At 43.6% G+C, this 13,319-nt stretch overlaps 1 protein-coding gene across 1 annotated transcript in view; it reads right to left on the reverse strand.

Moving 5' to 3' along the window:
• szt2 (SZT2 subunit of KICSTOR complex) overlaps positions 1 to 13,319 on the reverse strand; it is a 701,839-nt gene that overhangs the window by 320,864 nt on the left and 367,656 nt on the right. Inside the window, 2 exon segments of the mRNA XM_034179252.1 lie at positions 6,523 to 6,637; positions 9,703 to 9,805. Of these exon segments, the coding sequence (XP_034035143.1) occupies positions 6,523 to 6,637; positions 9,703 to 9,805 (218 nt within the window).

Raw genomic sequence — 13,319 nt, forward strand, 5'->3', positions numbered from 1 at the left:
ACACACCCCCATGTTGCCTTACAGTCAAAGAACGGAACACAACGCACCCCCATGTTACCTTACAGCCAAAGAACGGAACACAACACACCCCCATGTTGCCTTACAGCCAAAGAACGGAACACAACGCACCCCCATGTTACCTTACAGCCAAAGAACGGAACACAACACACCCCCATCTTACCTTACAGCCAAAGAACGGAACACAACACACCCCCATGTTGCCTTACAGCCAAAGAACGGAACACAACGCACCCCCATGTTACCTTACAGCCAAAGAATGGAACACAACACACCCCCATGTTGCCTTACAGCCAAAGAACGGAACACAACACACCCCCATGTTGCCTTACAGCCAAAGAACGGAACACAACACACCCCCATGTTACCTTACAGTCAAAGAACGGAACACAACACACCCCCATGTTACCTTACAGTCAAAGAACGGAACACAACACACCCCCATGTTACCTTACAGTCAAAGAACGGAACACAACGCACCCCCATGTTGCCTTACAGTCAAAGAACGGAACACAACACACCCCCATGTTACAACACACCCCAATGTTACCTTACAGTCAAAGAATGGAACACAACACACCCCCATGTTACCTTACAGTCAAAGAACAGAACACAACACACCCCCATGTTGCCTTACAGTCAAAGGACGGAACACAACACACCCCCATGTTGCCTTACAGTCAAAGAATGAAACACAACACACCCATGTAATATTAAGGCCACTTTTGGTCTCTTATGACCTCAGAGCACTTGGATTTTTTTCATATTTGTATGTTCAAACATGATTAGCAGGTTAAATTGCACATTCATATATTTATGTTATTTTCTTTTTGTTGTTGTGTTTTACGGTGTTGACGTTGGTGCTTCTATCCTCTTCATTTGCATGGACCTGATTTTTTTTTTTTGTTTTTAGACTTGAGCATTTTGGTGAAAGTACGTCTGTTATGAAGTATTAAATACATTCAACAAAGTAAGGTGATAACAGATTAATAATAATAATAAGTCATCAGTTTAGTCCTTAACTCTGTTTACATGGTTAATGAACAAAACAGAACACCAACTAAATACCAAATACTGAATTAAATATTTATAATCAAATTAAATTCACTCCATATGTTTTTGATAGATCTGCAGTTAACCATTTGTCTGTCCTGTAGCCCTTTGGTCTCTAAAGCCTCGGTCCCACCGAATAATGAAGGATGAAGAAGGAGCCATGCACCCTGTTTTTTTTTTGTTTCGTGAGCTATCGTGGCAGTATAGTGGCTCAGAGTGGCTCTTAGAGGCATTATCTTCAGTTAACGAGGCTCCTCTCTGAGCGTGGCACTAATTTCAAGATGTTCAAAATTTAGCAACACCAGCTTGGCGCAGTTTGTGTTCGAGTTACTGCGACAGCTTAGAGGCATTTGCGTGGTGCTTACGAGGCTGCAAAAAGTCCATTATCCGTGCGCCTGGCACCTTCACAGGACCTGAGAGGCTATTTTTGGAACAGCTCTCCTCTTGCGCACACAATTGCACCTGCTCTGTGCGCTGGACTCTATATATTTTGTAGTGGATTAATCATTTTCTGCCAAACTTCTAATCACTTCTGGCATCACAGAGGACTGTTTCATCTGGACACTTTTTTTCTTCTCTTTCCTGCTCCATGTAGGATGTATTTTGAACAGCTTAAGGAAATTATTTTTAATGTTTATTTATAGCTTGATAAAACAGTTCCTTGCTATAAAAGTATGTCTGTATGTTGATGTCTGTTGTATGTAAAAGTATGTTGATTTAATATCTTGTTAGTGTATCACATGACCTCTGCTGTGTGTGCACACTGAGGCAAGACCTGAGAGGCTATTTTTGGAGCAGCTGTCTTGTGCACACAATTCCACCTGCTCTGTGCGCTGGACTCTATATAAAATAATTACTTTGTAGCGGATTAATCATTTTCTGTCAAATCACGGATGCTAAAAACACCTCTAATCACTTCTGGAATTAATGGATCACATGAGCTCCACTGTGTGCGCGCACTGAGGCAGTGACTCATCATTACGCTTCAAACGAGCATTTAGGCAGAACGCCAGCTCACAAAAGAGTGATATTTCAGTCAATATTGGACGAACACAAAGTTAAAATTTGGGTGACTGTGTGAAAGTGGATGTGTGTTTAAAGCCATGGAAGATAATAACGCCAGTGGAGCAGCTAAGAGCAGGAGCTGTGCGGTAACACAGGTGGAGAGCGCGCAAAAGACCGATTTTGAAGACATACGAGGTCTGTCCAAAAAGTAACGGACCTTTTTATTTTTTTCAAAAACTATATGGATTTGAATCATGTGCGCTTGCATCAGCCAAGCTTGAACCTTCATGCACATGCGTGAGTTTTTTTACGCCTGTTGGTTGCGTCATTCGCCTGTGGGCAGGCTTTGAGTGAGCACTGGTCCAGCCCCCTCGTCGGATATTCATTGTCAGTGAAATGGCTGAGCGACTGCCGCTTTGCTCCACGAAAATTTTTTCAGAAACTGTGAGAGACAGCCAGGTGGAAACCATTCGCAAAATTCAGATGGCTTTCAGTGAAGATTCTATCGGCGTCACACAGATTAAGGAGGATTACAACCGGATTAAATACGGCCCACAGCGGAGGAGGGCGCTCTGCGCTCCGAGTGGCCATCGACAGGCTGAAATGACCAGACCATTTCCAAAGTGAAGGCTGTGTTGATCCGGGACGTCGTGTGACTACCAGAGAAATCGCAGAAAATGTGGACATCAGCACTTTTGCGGCACATTCCACTGTTACAGGAGATTTTGTAATGAAAGACGTGCGGAGGAATTTGCGCGTCGGGACGGAGCCGCTAATGGCGCACAACAAACACCTCCGTGTTGGAAGTCTCACAGGAGAAGTTGTGACATGCCCAGCTGTTACACAATTTCTCAGATACTCACTCGACTGAAAAGCCACCGAAAGCCGTCTGAATCTTCCGAATGGTTTCCAAAAATTTTCATGGAGCAAAGCCGCAGTCACTCAGCCATTTCCCTGACAATGAAAATCCGATGAGGGGGCTGGACCAGTGATCACTCAAAGCCTGCCCACAGGCAAATGATGCAACCGACAGGCGTGAAAAAACTCACGCATGCGCACGAAGGTTCAAGTTTGGCTGATGCAATCACACGTGATTCAAATCCATATAATTTTTGAAAAAAATAAAAAGGTCCGTTACTTTTTGGACAGACCTCGTAACACAAAGTTAAAAGTTGTATCATGATAACTTGCAAGCTGCGTAAGAAATAAAGAAATATACGTATATATATATACGTATATATATATATACGTATATACATATACGTATATATATATATATATATATATATACGTATATACATATACGTATATATACGAGGTCTGTCAATAAAGTAACGGACCATTGGCTGGGAAAAAAAAACTGGCTTACCTGGAGGGTTGGAAACCTAATCACCCTCGAAGTACTCTCCTTGGGACTCCACACACTTCTCCCAGCGGTGTCGCCACTGTTGGAAGCATTCCAAAAACGCCTTTTTCGGGATGGCGCGCAGCTCCGCCGTCGTCGCAGCCATGATGTCCTCTCTTGTCTCAAATCGGGTTCCTTTTAATGGTATTTTAAGTTTTGGGAAGAGCCAGAAGTCGCAAGGGGCCATGTCAGGTGAGTAAGGTGCCTGTTGAACCACCGGAGTCTGGTTTTTGGTCAAATAAGTCTGAATTAAATGAGAGGAATGAGCTGGCGCGTTGTCGTGGTGGAGGCGCCAATTTCCTCTGGCCCACAACTCCGGTCTCTTGCGCCGCACACCATCACGTAGACGACGGAGGACATCCCTATAATACTCTTTTGTTATTGTTTGACCCTGTGGAGCGTACTCGTGGTGTACCACACCACGGGAGTCAAAAAAAACAGTCAGCATTACCTTTGTCTTGCTGCGCACTTGGCGCGCCTTCTTCGGTCTTGGCGACGTGGAATGCTTCCACTGTGACGACTGGAATTTCGTTTCCGGATCGTACCCATACACCCAGGACTCATCTCCGGTGATTATAGTGTCCATAAAGCTGGGATCAGTGTGAATGGAGTCCAGCATGTCCTGTGAGACTTCAACACGATGTTGCTTTTGCTCCGCCGTCAGCAACTTTGGCACGAACTTCGCCGCCACTCGTTTCATGCCCAGATCTTCCGTCACGATGGAATGTGCCGAAGTCCTGTTAATGTCCACTTCCTGTGCAATTTCTCGGACGGTCACACGACGATCCCGCATAACCACAGCGTGCACTTTAGAAACGATCTCGTCATTTCGGCTCGTTGATGGCCGACCGGAGCGCGGCTCGTCCTCCACCGTTACGCGCCCGTCTTTAAACCGGTTGTACCACTCCTTAATCCGTGTGATGCTCATGGCTTCATCTCCAAAAGCCGTGTGGATTTTCCGAATAGTTTCTGCCTGGCTGTCGCCAAGTTTCTGGCAGAACTTAATGCAGTAGCGCTGCTCCAAGCGTTCGGCCATTTTCTCTCAGGAAAAAAATCCGACGAGGGGGGTGGAGCGCTCCTCCCACAAGCCGTGCTCACAGGCGAATGACGTCACCGACAGGCATGGAAAAACTCACGCATGCGCACGAGGGTTCAACCTTGTGTGATGCAATCGCACGTGATTCAAATCCATATAATTTTAAAAAAAAATAAAATGGACCGTTACTTTATTGACAGACCTCGTATATATATATATATACGTATATACATATACGTATATATATATATACATATATATATATACAAGGGCTGTCAATAAAGTAACGGTCCTTTTTATTTTTTTCAAAAACTATATGGATTTCATTCATATGTTTTTACGTCAGACATGCTTGAACCCTCGTGCGCATGCGTGAGTTTTTCCACGCCTGTCGGTGACGTCATTCGCCTGTGAGCACTCCTTGTGGGAGGAGTCGTCCAGCCCCTCGTCGGAATTCCTTTGTCTGAGAAGTTGCTGAGAGACTGGCGCGTTGTTTGATCAAAATTTTTTCTAAACCTGTGAGACACATCGAAGTGGACACGGTTCGAAAAATTAAGCTGGTTTTCAGTGAAAATTTTAGCGGCTGATGAGAGATTTTGAGGTGATTCTGTCGCTTTAAGGACTTCCCACGGTGCGAGACGTCGCGCAGCGCTCTCAGCCGCCGTCGTCAGCCTGTTCAAGCTGAAAACCTCCACATTTCAGGTTCTATTGATCCAGGACGTCGTGAGAGAACAGAGAAGTTTCAGAAGAAGTCGGTTTCAGCATTTTATCCGGATATTCCACTGTTAAAGGAGATTTTTTTAATGAAAGACGTGCGGACGGGTCCGCGCGTCGGGACGCAGCCGCCGCAACGCTCCGCCACAGGAAAAACACCTCTGTTGAAAGCCTTAAGGACAAGTTGGAACATGTCCTGCCTGTTAAACAATTTCTCATATACTCACTCCACTGAAAGCCATCAAAAGCCGCCTGGATTTTACAAATGGTTATCAACACGGAGGTGTTTTTCCTGTGCCGCCGCGCCGCGTCGGCTGCGTCCCGACGCGCGGATCCGTCCGCACGTCTTTCATTAAAAAAATCTCCTTTAACAATGGAATATCCGGATAAAATGCTGAAACCGACTTCTTCTGAAACTTCTCTGTTCTCTCACGATGTCCTGGATCAATAGAGCCTGAAATGTGGAGGTTTTCAGCTTGAACAGGCTGATGACGGCGGCTGAGAGCGCTGAGCGACATCTCGCACCGTGAACAGTCCTTAAAGCGACAGAATCACCTCAAAATCTCTCATCAGCCGTTAAAATTTTCACTGAAAACCAGCTTAATTTTTCGAACCGTGTCCACTTCGATGTGTCTCACAGGTTTAGAAAAAATTTTGATCAAACAACGCGCCAGTCTCTCAGCAACTTCTCAGACAAAGGAATTCCGACGAGGGGCTGGACGACTCCTCCCACAAGGAGTGCTCACAGGCGAATGACATCACCGACAGGCGTGGAAAAACTCACGCATGCGCACGAGGGTTCAAGCATGTCTGACGTAAAAACATATGAATGAAATCCATATAGTTTTTGAAAAAAATAAAAAGGACCCTTACTTTATTGACAGCCCTCGTATATATATATATATATATATATATATATATATATATATATATATATACATATATATATATACATATACATACATACACACATGTATACATATAGAAAATGTACAATGGAACACGACTTCAGGATCTTTATGTCTTCAGCCATTAGAGCTTACAACACCACCTCCTAAAATGAAACACTGTGATGACACTGTTCTCATCACATCACTATTGGCATTCTGCACAACTAGGTCAGTGAACGCACGTGTATCCATCACGTCTAACTGACTGTTGACACACGGACACATGCCATAGCAAAGCCACGTGTCAGGCTCGTCTCTGATCCACCACAGAATCCTGATATTTTGTGACCAGCAGCATCTCACGCATCCCAATGATGTCTTTGTTTTGAAGAGGTCCTTACCATCTGGTCTTCAGAGAACAGCGGTTCCTGACTCCGGGTGAGTCCAACAGAATAAGTCATGTAGAGGCTTTCATCCACATCTGAGTATTTTCCTGTTTGTGCCGTTTCACAAAGCCTAAAAACACAGACACAGTACAATCTGCTGAGAACAAAGAACTTGCAGATTGTTTCAAAGAAAATATTCAAAAGATCCTTTTCATATTCAGAAAAAAATGCACATTATTATTTGACAGTGGTTCAGAAACCTGCTGTGCTTATAACAGCATCGAGCAAAAATGCAGATGAGTGGGTGAGTGAGAGATTTAGTCCATCCGCAAGCTTGTGCTGAAGATAATTCAACAATAAAAAACACCAGTGGTGGGCACAGCTAACCAAAAAGTTAGCTTTGATAAGTGGTAATCAGCTAACTGAAAAGTTATCTTTTTTAACGCTAAACCGATAAACTGTCTAAAAACTTATCGGAAGCTACAGATAATTGATAACTTTAAATTTTGCCTCCCATACACTCTCAGCGAGTTTAAACACCACCAAATAGAACCTAATGGTGATCACAAACCCAAACAGCCAATGAGGCTGCGCTTCTGTCTTTGTGTGCTGTGCCCCCTGCTGGAGGAAAGCGTCATTTACCCTGACAGGATACTGTGGTCCAGCAAAGAGTGTCATGCTGTTGTCCATGTGGAGCCTGATCAGAGCATCTCAAATGCATTTCTCCTGTCGTGAACTTTTACCCAGATTGCACTGGGCACAGCTGCATGTCCACACTACAACCTTCAAAACTAGTACAATACAATACTTTAAAACTAAAACATATATCTGATATTTTCACTTTATAAAACTTCAGACGTGACATTAATTTAAATAACTTGTCCGAAATTAGTTTGGTTAAAATTCTAAAGATAAGTTAAAACTCTATGCCTCTGGATGACTTGGGTGATATTGCCAGTGTATCAGTATGGGGTCAAAAGAAATGAGTTTTTATTCTTTTCTACGACCAGTTCTCCTTTGCCTGCAGAGGGTAGAGCGATTTATTCTGGAACCAGCTCTTCTCTGTAGAGAGTAGAACTGCACATGTACTACAAAAAGCTGCGTCTGCAAAAATGTTAGTGGTCGAAAAATTATTGGACCAAAAGTTATCAGAAGATAATTGTTATCTGATAATAGTTATCTGAAAAGCTAATCCGATAATGAAAACATTATCTTCGATAATTAGCAGTTAGAGGATTAGCAGAACTGTGCCCACCACTGATAAACACTATTGCTTAGTAACTCTTAAAATTAAAAAAAGCACATAATGGGCACAAATCCGTTAGTTCACAGTAAACCTTAATACACCAGATCAATCAAAAAAGCTAATTTATTGTGATCTATGATGCACCTGCTAAGTTTGCAATCTACAAACAGCCTCTTTTAAACTGTGAAAAAACTGTCTGCCCAGTCACATGTATACATCAATACGTGTAGTGTTCAACTGAACACTACAAAGCTCTGATAACACTGGTTGCAATTGTACTTTTATTTCATTCAATGTAACAGCTAAATGATTGAGTAACTGCTCTGGCGCACGTCTGGTCACACTGTAGACATCCTACCTACAAATAGAATAGAAAAAGAATTTCCACACTGGTACTGGAATTCCTGTCTTGGGCTGAGAAAAACAAAGAAATTCAGGTTTGCCGTCTTCTATTACCAAAATGAAAACTGTAAATCAGGTAGCTTTCTGACTTTGGTATTCTCATTTTAAAATTAAACTCCAGTGGCCTCCTGGCAGATGTGGGGGACCCCAGCTTCAGTAAGTAAAAGTACTGTTTCTATCTGTGCACCAAAAACACTGATGAGCTCTTCAACCTGCCTGAAGACTTGAACTCAGTAGAATCAGCTTGTCTCGTGGGAGGATGGAGCAAATATGTGGAGGACTTTTACTAACTGAAGCTGGAACAACTCAGGGACGGACTGGGACCAAAGAACTCCCTGGACCTTTCCCCCAAATAGGCCCACCAAGTGACGGGGGGGGGGGGGGGGGGGGGTTGCTAGTGAAAAGCGCTGGTATCTTGTGTCTGTGATTTCAGGTTAGTTCAAAAATGCCCACACAGGTGGACTATTTATGATTGTTTATTCAAGAACACTTAATGTTAACGCTGTTGTTGATTAGATCTAAAATATGTGATGGGGTCGAGGAAACCCCTTGCCACTGGCACATCTCCAGGACAGAGTGAAAATGTGTTGAATGGCAATATTTTGGTGCAAATGGGTTTTCATTAAATTTTTATTCTAACATGTATCATAGCGTTTGATACAGACAAGAAGAATGAAAACAGATTTCAAAAGAGCTTAAAACAGAGTTTCAGGTGGTATCAAAATCTCAAAAAGGTCAAATTTCATTGGAAGTTTTTTCTAGATCCCATCACATTTAGCCTATTCTGTGTAAAAATGAGCCTGCTTTAAACATTTAATCATTTTAATATTATGCTGAAGTTTTGTTAACTTATAGTTAAGCCTGACAAACACACCTAAAACTAGCCTGCTGTGGTTAATTATGATGCTTTTATACCTTTATAATAATGAATGAATGAATGAGCTTTTTTCAAAGAAAAAAGAGAAAAACTTTTCAGTACAAAACAAACTGATTTCCCAGTTAACCTAAGCAACTGAAAGGGTGTGGGTAGAAGCAACAGCTTCTATCCCTTTTACCTCAGTAAATTTTACTCACCTCAACAAAAGCAAAACACAAACATTTGAAGATAATCAATGAACTTAAATTTCTCATAACAAAATAAAAGCACACACTGCACAATCCTAACATAAGAGTACAAAATCAATAAACTACTATTATACTATCACTATCACAATACTATGACCAGAAATTATGTCATTTTTATAAAGTCTTTTAAAGCTGACTTTTGGTGTCACCGACACTTTAAGATGGAATTTATGTGTGACAATGGACAAATTAGCAAAATTCTGTTTATTGAACAGGGCCAATGGCTGTAGTCCGGTTGGCCGTTCTGGACTTTTCCAGAAAGCATAGGTTTCCAGTCCGTCCATGCTGACAGTTAACACCTGGTCATTTCTGGACTTGTCTTTCGCCACATTCTGTGAACATCTGCTCATGAGTGTTTGAGACATCATGTGTATGAACCTGCTTCTGAAAGTGTAAAGACATGATCATGAAGGAAGACCCACCTGAGGTAGAAGACTGACTTAGTTGAACGCTCCTGGTAGACAAACATGTTCTTCCTGTTGACCACGCAGAAAGAGCTGAGTACAGACCGCAGAGCCTGGATTGCTATGATGAGGTAGAGAATATAATAAAAATACAGTGACACATTCAGCTATGCGAACCAAAGACAAGACAGTTGCTCATTTCTTCCATATCTGAATTTTGTCTCCAGAACAAAACCTCAAAGTTTTAAAAGAGATTAAAATAATTATCAGAGCCAGCACAGAAAACTGCGCCTGAAGTGAGAATCTCACTTTTGTCTCCTGAGCCATTACCAAGGTATTACCTAGATTTACAGAATTTGATAGCATAGGATAGTTTCCCCTCACTCACCGGGAAAAATGGCGGCAATAAGGTGCAGCAGCTTGGCAGGTGCTGCTGCCACTTCTTTCCAAAAAACACCTAGGAAGCCACCTGATTGCTCTGCTTTATCCGGGAATGGGAACATAAAGCCTTTCTCTCCAAGTAACATCAAAATTAAACATCTACTTCGTGCTCTAAATGTGGCTTTGTACATGGTGGCTATCATCGCCACACAATTGTTTGGTGGCTGGCTAGCTGCGTGGCAACGCTCAGCTGCGCTCCAACCGGAGGAATATGCTACACCGGTGCCACACGCTGTGCCGCTGGATACGTGGAGCCAGTATGTTCTGTTTAATCATGTCTTGGCTCAAGGAAAAGCACTTGTCCCGTGTACACATCATCAGCGCGGTCCGAAGACATCGCTGATGCGCGACACATCTAACCGGGGTAGTGCTACTCTCTTCTGCATCGTTCTTTTACTCTGTGGAGATGTGCACCTAAAGCCCCGTTTACACAGACGGTAAGCTCTCCCGGAAGCGTCCCGGAAGAGCTACAGCTAAAAATAGACGATAGTACCAAAAATGATGATGCAACACTAGCAATGTTTTTCAATGAATATTTTATTAACTCTGTTCAGAGACTGGCTTTAGTTTGACACCTGTTAATGATGCAAAGGTGGAAAGGCTTATTGGGCAACTCAATAATAGCAAAGCAAAAGATCTGTATGGGTTAGATAATGCCTTTCTAAAAACAAACAAGGAAAGTCTAACACCAGTGTTGACTAATCAGTCTATTAGAGACGCTATCTTTCCTGATGTACTAAAAACTGGTATCGTCACGCCAATACATAAGTCTGGAGACAAACTAGAGGTCAGTAATTACCGGCCTATCACCATCGTCCCTGCCATCTCCAAAGTGTATGAAAAGGTAGTAGCAGAGCAATTAATTACACACATTGAAACCAAATCTCTTTTAAATCATTTTCAATTTGGTTTCAGAAAAAAATACTCAACAGAGATAGCTTGCTCCTACTTCCTTGAAGAAATTAAAACAAATATAGATCATGGAGGTGTAGTGGGAGCTGTGTTTCTGGACCTGCGAAAGGCTTTCGATACTGTTTCTCACAATGTCTTAATAAGGAAATTATCAAATTTTGAACTGTCTAATCAGACAAATTGGATTGCATCATACCTAAGTGGCAGGAAACAATGTGTTCGAGTAAATCACACATTGTCTCCTTTAAAAGACTGCACTATGGGAGTTCCGCAGGGTTCCATTTTAGGGCCGCTGCTTTTTAGTTTGTACATTAATGATCTTCCATCGGTGTGTGACATTAACATCATTATGTATGCGGACGATACTGTCCTGTTTAGTCACGGAAAGAACATGACAGAAGTGGCCACAAAATTAACAGGAGAATTGAAAAAAAAATTGCTGTCTCACACTAAATGTTGACAAAACGGTTGCAATGTACTTCACAAACAGACGAAAACCTTTAAATCAACCAGAGATCCATATAAATTGGAAAAAAAATGAAAAATGTAAACAATTTCAACTACCTGGGCATTACCCTTGACCCAACCTTGACTTTTAAAAATCATGTCAAGAAATTGTGTAATTCTTTAAAATTTAATCTGGCAAATTTTAGGTACATTTGAGGATTTCTTACTATTGAGGCATCTCATATGTATTTAAATTCTATGATTCTCTCACGCCTTCTGTATTGCGTGACTAGCTGGTCGCAGGCCAGTAAATCAGTCCTAAAGCCACTTGAATCAATGTTCAAAAGGGCAATAAAAATTCATGATAGGAAATCCAGACAATATCATCACTGTCTTATTCTTTCTAAGTATGATTTTCTAAATTTTGACAATCTAATAATACATGCAAATATCTGTCTACACTTTAAAATCATCTATGATATGGCTGCTCCTCCCCTAAGAAGGTTTGTCACATTGTGCTCAGAAAGAACAACTCAGCTACAAGGGCGACCTCTAGAGGAGAGTGCAGCATTGCTAAATGTAGGACCTCTTTTGCCAAATCTGCCTTTTCTGTTGTTGCCTCTAGTCAGTGGAATATCTTACCAAACGACATAATGACATGTACAACTTTCCTGAAGAGGTGGAGGTGTGCTGTGGAGAGGTGGAGGTGTGCTGAGGAGAGGTGGAGGTGTGCTGTGGAGAGGTGGAGGTGTGCTGAGGAGAGGTGGAGGTGTGCTGTGGAGATGTGTGCTGTGGAGAGGTGGAGGTGTGCTGTGGAGAGGTGGAGGTGTGCTGTGGAGAGGTGGAGGTGTGTTGTGGAGAGGTGGAGGTGTGCTGTGGAGAGGTGGAGGTGTGCTGTGGAGAGGTGGAGGTGTGCTGTGGAGAGGTGGAGGTGTGTTGTGGAGATGTGTGCTGTGGAGAGGTGGAGGTGTGCTGTGGAGAGGTGGAGGTGTGCTGTGGAGAGGTGGAGGTGTGCTGTGGAGATGTGTGCTGTGGAGAGGTGGAGGTGTGCTGTGGAGAGGTGGAGGTGTGCTGTGGAGAGATGGAGGTATGCTGTGGAGAGATGGAGGTGTGCTGTGGAGATGTGTGCTGTGGAGAGGTGGAGGTGTGCTGTGGAGAGGTGGAGGTGTGCTGTGGAGAGGTGGAGGTGTGCTGTGGAAAGGTGGAGGTGTGTTGTGGAGAGATGGAGGTGTGTTGTGGAGAGGTGGAGGTGTGCTGTGGAGAGGTGGAGGTGTGTTGTGGAGAGGTGGAGGTGTGCTGTGGAGAGGTGGAGGTGTGTTGTGGAGAGGTGGAGGTGTGCTGTGGTGAGGTGGAGGTGTGCTGTGGAGAGGTGTGCTGTGGAGAGGTGGAGGTGTGCTGTGGTGAGGTGGAGGTGTGTTGTGGAGAGGTGGAGGTGTGTTGTGGAGAGGTGGAGGTGTGCTGTGGAGAGGTGGAGGTGTGTTGTGGAGAGGTGGAGGTCTGCTGTGGAGAGGTGGAGGTATGTTGTGGAGAGGTGGAGGTGTGTTGTGGAGAGGTGGAGCTGTGTTGTGGAGAGGTGGAGATGTGCTGTGGAGAGGTGGAGGTGTGCTGTGGAGAGGTGTGCTGTGGAGAGGTGGAGGTGTGCTGTGGAGAGGTGTGCTGAGGAGAGGTGTGCTGTGGAGAGGTGTGCTGAGGAGAGGTGGAGGTGTGCTGTGGAGGTGGAGGTATGTTGTGGAGAGGTGGAGGTGTGCTGTGGAGAGGTGTGCTGTGGAGAGGTGGAGGTATGTTGTGGAGAGGTGGAGGTGTGCTGTGGAGAGGTGGAGGTGTGCTGAGGAGAG

The sequence above is a fragment of the Thalassophryne amazonica genome, chromosome 10, assembly GCF_902500255.1.
Source record: "Thalassophryne amazonica chromosome 10, fThaAma1.1, whole genome shotgun sequence".
Taxonomy (NCBI): domain Eukaryota; kingdom Metazoa; phylum Chordata; class Actinopteri; order Batrachoidiformes; family Batrachoididae; genus Thalassophryne; species Thalassophryne amazonica.